This window comes from Opisthorchis viverrini (assembly GCF_000715545.1).
Source record: "Opisthorchis viverrini unplaced genomic scaffold scaffold475, whole genome shotgun sequence".
NCBI lineage: Eukaryota > Metazoa > Platyhelminthes > Trematoda > Opisthorchiida > Opisthorchiidae > Opisthorchis > Opisthorchis viverrini.
In genome coordinates this window covers 12240-20276 of record NW_008752158.1, presented here as the reverse complement: position 1 = coordinate 20276, position 8037 = coordinate 12240, and the positions used below count along the sequence as shown (strand labels likewise).

At 44.9% G+C, this 8037-nt stretch overlaps 2 protein-coding genes across 2 annotated transcripts in view; one reads left to right on the top strand and one right to left on the bottom strand.

Moving 5' to 3' along the window:
• The window catches only part of T265_11427 (hypothetical protein), a gene marked incomplete at both ends in the record, with an annotated part of 26234 nt that extends 19779 nt beyond the window's left edge, over positions 1-6455 (top strand). Inside the window, one exon of the mRNA XM_009178082.1 lies at positions 6350-6455. Coding sequence (XP_009176346.1) covers positions 6350-6455 — 106 coding nt within the window. The remainder of the gene's footprint in view (positions 1-6349) is intronic.
• Positions 1-7409, bottom strand: part of T265_15434 (hypothetical protein) — a gene marked incomplete at both ends in the record, with an annotated part of 17229 nt that extends 9820 nt beyond the window's left edge. Inside the window, 2 exons of the mRNA XM_009178081.1 lie at positions 1748-2300; positions 7142-7409. Coding sequence (XP_009176345.1) covers positions 1748-2300; positions 7142-7409 — 821 coding nt within the window. The remainder of the gene's footprint in view (positions 1-1747; positions 2301-7141) is intronic.
• Between the last annotated feature and the right edge of the window lie 628 nt (positions 7410-8037).

The window sequence follows — 8037 nt, the reverse complement described above, 5'->3', positions numbered from 1 at the left end:
CACGTTGCTTGCATCTTGAATTCTCGTTTCTGAGACACAGCACATATCAATGCCAAGCGAGTCCAGTGTAAGTGCAAGAGCAGCTGTTGTCCTGCTACGGAGTCATCAGTCGTAAGTGCTGGGCCTTCGCTTCACCACCGTACAGCCTTTAATTGAATAGAAGATAGTGGGTGAGGGAGACCCTAGGGAACTATCACGAGCGTTCTCAGGTGCCTACATCTCCAAGCGACCAATCAGACAATCTAGAAAGAAACCGACAGCATGAACGCCACTGCTATCGACTAGCTGCCATTTCTTGCAATGTTTCAAGTCAAGTGTATTGAGTCACCGGAACCCCATTATGGATGGAGGATCGCATTAACAGCAAACTTTTCGTAGTCGCTTTACCACCCTTCTGCCTTAACACAGGGCAATGACCAGTAGCGTAACCAATAAGTTCGCACCACATATCCATAGTGGTGACACTCCGATTTCGCATGAACTGTGGTATTCATCTCTCTGCTTTTTGCTAACCTCGTGTGAACCAACCATATTCACGTCTGGTTGGCATCCGGTGCACCCAGGCATTTTCCGTATATACAGTAATCCATGCAAACGGGCTCATCACTATATAGAGAAGTCTCTTCTTGGGAATTACTGTGACAAGGAACAGTACTGTCATCAGACGACCGAGGAGAAGCGTGAGCGTGCGCACGTATAAAAACTCGGCAAAACAACATGAATTGTTGGAGATCCAATAGTATCAGAATGAATTTTAGTCAGAACATAGATTGTTGAGAACAGCTGTGTTCGGTGTCGCCAGCGTAGGAAGATATCTGTGCGTAAACGCGTGGCTAAACAATCAACCTCCTCTACCAAAAAGGATAATCTAAAAATGGTTATTATGGCCGTCCCAAAAGCTGGTTGTCCTTCTGAGCTTCTGGCTTGGGTTGCTAGTCATCAAATAAGCAGTTGCGGGAATACGAATATAGATAAGGAAAACTGTGCGATGCACTTTCTACGGTTGTATTTTAATAGTGGGTCTGGTGACACTATGCACCATCGTATCCCGTAACCTGACGCTCATGTGACAAGATGCAAGTTTTATCACCTATGTAGCATTCTCGCACAACTGGGTGAACATTTCGATTGACACAGTCTCCCCGAGTCTAGCCTGTGTAATAGGTTGTTAGTGAATTGTTGATCGCAGGAACCCAAAGACTATCCTGTCATGCTGATTGTGCATTGAAATTTGGAGTAAAATGTACCCTGTATGGACGTAACACGCCGAAAACTCTTAGACAGCCCAAGACCGGTTTCGCCCTTCTTGGGGTTCATCAAGTAGGCGCAGTCCCCGAGTTCCCATCAACCTTATGTTCTATTGAAACCCAAATTGCACATCATAAACAAGGTTTGGCTGGGATTCATATGAGCCTCTCATAAAAACCAAATTGGCACGCAAATGAGTGTATTTGTAAAATCCCCCGTGACTTGTCTCAGTTCCCCTCCCCCCCCCCGCTTGACAACCCACTGACAGTGCTGGATTTATGCACCAATTTACCAGCTCGCGCGTGCAATGCGCAGCTACCTACCCCCCCCCCGCAATCATCGGTGAACGAAACTGTGGCAGCTACAACCAGTGTACGACGAGTACGCGGTTCTTACAGCTGACAATGATGATGATGTGGCAAACTTCGGGCCCGTTTGTGGATTCAGAAGGTATACTCCAATCCGACATGACTTATCGTTCGAACAAGAATCAACTTACTCTGCAAATAGTTCCAGAAACCACTGGGACCTCTGGTATACCTTCTTCGGTATATACTTTTCCTCCTTGTCATAATTTAAGTCATTGATCGGTAATTCGACCTGCCCAGCTGTTCGATGAGGAGCTTCAGTCCGTGCTTCACTGGCTGCATCCGTATCCACCACAAGAATCAAGCGAGACCCATTTTCATCTAACCGATTCCAAAGGAGTCGGGTAAGTAGGTAGGTGGAGAAATAATTGGTACCTAACTGATACTCGAAGCCTTCGTGAGTGGGGCGCCACTTTCCAGCCACGATTCCAGTCACGCAACTTGGAGACTGTAATACTGCGCGATCAATGCGTGGGTAATCGGCCAACAGGCTGGCAGCGAACCGACGAATTGAAACCGTGCTATCCAGATTCAACTGCCTGCAATCAACGCGGCTGCCACTAATGTTGGTGGCTCGCAGGATTTTGTCACGAGCCTTTGTACACGCGTCAGGATCCGACGAAGTAAGGATTAAATGAGCTCCTCGTTCAGCCAAGTTTCGAAGAAGGTCACGGGTAGGACGGGCTAGAAAATTGAAGGATACAACAGAACGGTAAAGAAGTAAGACTCTAGTAAAATTGTGCCCAACTGAAGTATTTAAACCACGCGTGGGGGGAGCAGAACAAAGCGAGGTTGGCATTCCGATAGACCCCGTGGATCAAGTAACCGATTGCTGGACACGTTGTTACGTGAAAGTGATACGAATATGGCAGCTAATACGCATTATCTGACAGGTATACCACTCATTATCACGGATACCAAACTCTCACACATTGTTCCTATCTACGGCGTCTCCAACGAAGAGCGTTCCAAGTGTTGCGCTCAACCACACGCAGTACACACGATATAGGTAGGTATATATAGGTATATATATAGGTATACACACACACGAATATGAACTACCTGCTTGGCTAAGTGAAGAGATAATGGCAAAATATTGAGGTACCATCATAACCTGTTGCTGAAAACTGGGTAGCGGGCAAATGTACCATTTGATTAAGATTTACCGACCCGCCCGTCAAAGGGATGGAGTTTGAGTCGAAACTGGGACGCTTTCGCTGTGAGTTGCTTAAAACTTGGCTGTGCTAACGTAAACATACCCTGAACGGATAATATAATACTTTACCAAGTTTACCAAGTCAGAAACAAGCTCTAAGCACCCTTTAAGGTGGGCTTTGAACATTACGTTTACAAATGTATCGATGAATATGGAAATTAAATGTGAAAAGAGATACCAACGAAAAAAAGCAATGGGGGGTGCTCGGATGACATGACGTCGCCTGAGACTATCACTCATTAGAATGGGGTATACCAGGTAACGGAGCATACGAAGGATTATGACATTTCGGTGATTGTTAGTTCTGGTGAGTACATGTTTAAACTGGGATAGCGCGCAGGATTTTCATTAAACTTGAGATGGAGCCAAACAAAACTGGCGTCGGGAACTTATCAGAGTCCCTCGTGTGAAAAAAGGGTAGGAGTACCTGCTGAATAAACAACTCAATGTGACTTTTGAAAATGGTGATTATTCTGGTTCAAGTCCAATTTTCACGCCTCGTTCATATGTTTTATCGAGAGTTTTGATGTGCGAATTCTGAAGGAAATCGTTCAACAAGTTGCTACGCCAGGCACTCTTGACACTATCGATGGATGTTGGTTATGTTCGTGGAACTCGAATACAAGGCCCATGTGGAGTAATCGGGTCCACGGCACCTTCGTTATGTAGACACAACTGCCCACGAATCTCAGGTAGTTGTGTATTTGCTGCAGCGGGTCACGCAGTCGTTGGTATAGCTCTCAGCTCCTGAGCTAAGGCTTGCTTACTCTCGATTCTCGTAGGTGTTCGTTTGACAAGTTCCATAAGAACCCGCGATGATCAGAATAATGTGTTCCTTACCTGTCGTTTGGGCATAAGCACCAACTGTAGATCTGATTCAGGAATCAATCACTGTCCTATCCCGCACGAAAAGCTTAGGTAGTATCTTAGTCGCTGACGATATCAACACACAAGTAGGACGTCTCGGTTCATCAGAAACGTGACTCCCAAGCTTACACTCAAGGCGTTATGACAATGTTAGTGTTTTGAAGCTTTATGCTGACCAACAGTTTTTCCGTGGCAGTAGATTCACATGAAGCAGGTATCGTAGCGTTAACGGGCATCCCTATGGGGCTAGACTGACCACATAGCCATTAACAGCCGGTGGTGATGCTCTCTTCTGGATTGTCGTTCTACCGGTCAATTGAGATCATGCTACCGTTCGGTTTAAGTTTTCGGTAAGTTTCCGAGGGAAAACTAAGAAACAGAATTTTCGTTAAGCCATCGAAAACTTTCTCACTCATGGATTAAACAATCTTACCAAACTAGCATGTGAGAACCTTTACGAGTTGGGGTCTTAAGAGACGTCAGTCGTAAGTAGGACAAGGTGAGCATCGTCATCCAGGTACACCCGAATGCCCACGAAATAAACAGTGGATTTCACAGCAGCCACTCTCACTCGTAGACAAGAGATGTCGTATCCCTTCAAACTTTGACCATAATTCAGCCAGAAAGACTCCTAAACATCCACTCATGCACAGAAAACTGGTGGAATTGGAAGGCTCTGAAATAGGGGGAATCTACAGCACCTGGGAAGGCCCAAGAAGTTTTTCACCTGATAAATAAAACGGGACCGTGGAAAACTGGTTATTAGTGAGGAATCAAGGCTAACACTGGAGATCTAAAACGCACCAAGCACCAACGTCTTGACCACTAGAATAGCTATTCTGAACAACTGATCACCTCACCCTGTATCCATGTATTACATCTGACTAGTGAGCTTCTACAGGATTATCTTCTCTCCCCAGTTGTGTTCAACTTTGTCATCCACAAAATCATGGATTGTACTCTGCATGGGACTGCGAATCAAATCAAATCACATTTGGGGAAATATTGGTGGACTTAGAATATGTGGATGACATGGTTCCGTTAGATGACGATCGGGAATGGCCCCACGTCTCGACGTGCAGTTTGCAATCTCGAAGTGCAAGGTCTTATCTCAGGATTCCTCACTCTCATTTGGACTTCGGAATGAGGAGCTGGAATTTGTCGATGGGTTTACGTAGCTTGACAGCTTCATAAGCAGTGACCAAACTGTGACGGATAAATTTACTGCACATATCGCTAGGGAACGAGTCATATTTTCCGACATTCATCCGACGTATGTCAGAAAACATCACTGGATTTAAAGAGACATTCTACAAAACAACGGTATTCCACCACCGTAGTCGGCGAACACGTTCAACTTGGACGGGAGATTCAACACCGAGAAGACACATCGACAAAGGGCAACCTATTTCAAACGCTCCCAATGGCTGATCACCACTGAATCATACTATCGCCCGTTAAAGTGCATTGGAACCATTACGTACACCGCTGAAACTGTGAGATAAGAGAAAAAACTTGAACACCCACCCAACACAAAGCATAATGCTCAACCGTTTTATGAGAATCGCCAACTTAGTTAAATGGCATGCTTACTACAGTCATCATCATCATCACCATCATCATCATCATCATCATCGACAGTATGACATCAGTGTTCAACACCGATGCTTCACTGCAGTAGTTTACTACAGTGGTCCCTTAGTAACTTGAGATCTTTAACACTCTGAACAGCTACCGAAACAAACCCGGTAGGGACAGACCACTTCCTCATGTGGACATTTTTGGGACTAATATGGGAATGTAATCTATCCTAAATGAAAGGGGGCGAGGTGGCTCAGTGGTTAGAGAGCTTTTACTGACCAGAAGGTTCGTGGTTCGAACCCAACCACTGCCTCTCGACTCCCCCTATCTAGGCTTAGGCAACATGGCAGTATTCCAGCTCGCGCACTTCCTTCTGGTGGCATGTCAGTTAGGAACGATTTTTTTCCCTGAAAGATCATCTCTCCGTTGATCAGTCAATAGAGTTGTACGGACGCTTTGTGGGGGCTCGACATGGGAATAGTTATTTTTAACCGGAAAAACAATGGCACAGGAAATGCACCATTTCCGCAGTTACCAACCACTCTGGCCCAGTACAGTGAAGGGCTTCGGGCAGTGGGCTGTGGCCTGGGCAGCAGAATACAAGTAAGGATGACTAACGCATTTAGGGATCAAGCCTCGTAGAAATTTACACGAGTCTGTGTGGATCATGCAGTATGGCGGTAGGAAGCACAACCTAGTGGTTGGGGTGGCAGTGCATTTGAGTATCTTGGGTGCTAGGTGGGTTGACGACTAAGCGCCTATCAAGAGGAATAACTGGACACCTGCCACCACACTAGAAACTGAGAGGCAAGACATGTGACCCGCACAATTACGAGTGACCCGACGAAAAATCCGCTCGGACAGCTCAGCAGGATTTAGTGAGTGACATTCGACCGTCCAAAAAGCTCACGAAATGGCAGGAACCACTGTATGACTGCGAGGCTCACTGCTGTATAAAAAAGGAATGTGAAGACACTGATATTCCCTTGGCCAACCAACAACCCCTTTTAAAGTAACATCAAGAAGGTAAGTCAAGTGCCTGTAGTTCCCATTTTTCCTCATTCTTCAGTACCCTAAATGTCACTTCACAGCTTTTATTACAAGAGACAACATATGTGCACAGTTTTAAGGACGGGAAACTCAGCCAGTTTGAAGACGTACACGAAGGAAATTGAATGCGTGATGTTATTCACTGGACTACCTGGTCCCTCAATCTTGAGATCGATTTAGGAATGTGCATGTTCCTATAACTACTGTGTAGGGATTTTCTGTAGGAATTTGCTACCAATTTGCATCCAAACAAAGTTGACAACACCGGTCGTCATAGAGGATTTATTGTGATTGTTCTGATAGCCGAATTATTCGCGGTGAGCCGAAAAAAGTGCCGGACATTTTCAGATGTCCGGAATACCATATTTCTAGTATTGGAATACTCATAAGTGCATACAAAATTCAGGATTTGATAATTTAATTTCTAGACCTATCTTTGCATCGCCCTTCCAATGTAGCTAAATACATCTGTTTATAGATTTCCATTGCTAAGCAATTTGCTCAAACGGATATTTTGCCGTTATCGGAAAGTGATTCCGTTTGTCATTCCAGTGTTAAATCAAAGTCATCAGTCGCTTCAAAAAACGCTATACTACGGTTGAATCCCAGGGCTTCTTCACTCATCAAGGCAGTATCTCTATCATAACCTGCTAGTTCAAGCGACAGCGGAAACGCAGCTTGAATACACACGATGTAAAATGAGTCACTGAAGAGAGAAGTAGAATTTAAGAGTTCGATTTGAACGACAAACAAGCAGTGAAACAGGAATACGCTAATGAACAAACCACAGTCATGTCACTGAATTCGTTACCTGTAGCTTCTGTAACCAGAACGGTCTTGCCCCGCATATTAGCTTCTGGTCCATCATATTGTGGAATGGATACAAACAAACGATAGCCCAAAAGCCCGGCAGAAGTGAGGGTGGAAACAATGCCGACCGCTCGAAGTGCAGCATACTTTCTGGAAACCTGACCACCTGGAACCACTGGACGAACCTGCAAAGGGGAAAATCGGAATAGTACATCTTTGCTTATACGTGCTGTGACAAGGAAATTGCACGAAATCACATTGTCTTCTCCCTAGTAAGTTGTCTTCCGAGGAGTCATCCAACACCACACTATGCGACGGGTGTGCCCTGTCTGGGATTGGTGATATCGCAGTAGAATAAACTCCATCCCGAAATGCTCAAAAGGCGAATAAAGATTCTCATTGAAAAATGGCTCTGTTATCAGGACGAACAAGGCTAAAACTTACTAGGTCCAAAGGTTTTATCAAAGTGGCGGAACACGTGGACTAATGATCTGTTGGTTCTGGTAACATAATGATGGACAAAATCCATGTCGGCGCCTTCAAAATGGTCATGTTAATAAATTTCTGGTCTCGGTATTATTTGCGTAATTGTTATTGTTTGCCCTTTATTTTTTGTAACTACCATCTTCATTGTGTGCTATTATCACCAGAGCAGCTTTCTGAAGCCCTTACGCACCACTGCTCAGAACAGATATTTAGTAACCCTCCAGGGATTCTGTTCAACAAAATCACCTTCAAGCATCGTGAAAATGGCACAAAAACACCGCACAGGTTAGTCCGCTGCATCCGGATGACTGAATGTCGATTACATTGACTTCTTCAATATCGGCTTGCGCTTTCTTCAGTTGCCGTTAAGTCTGATGATCCTCTGGTGTTGCTAGATTGTGACAAACGGAT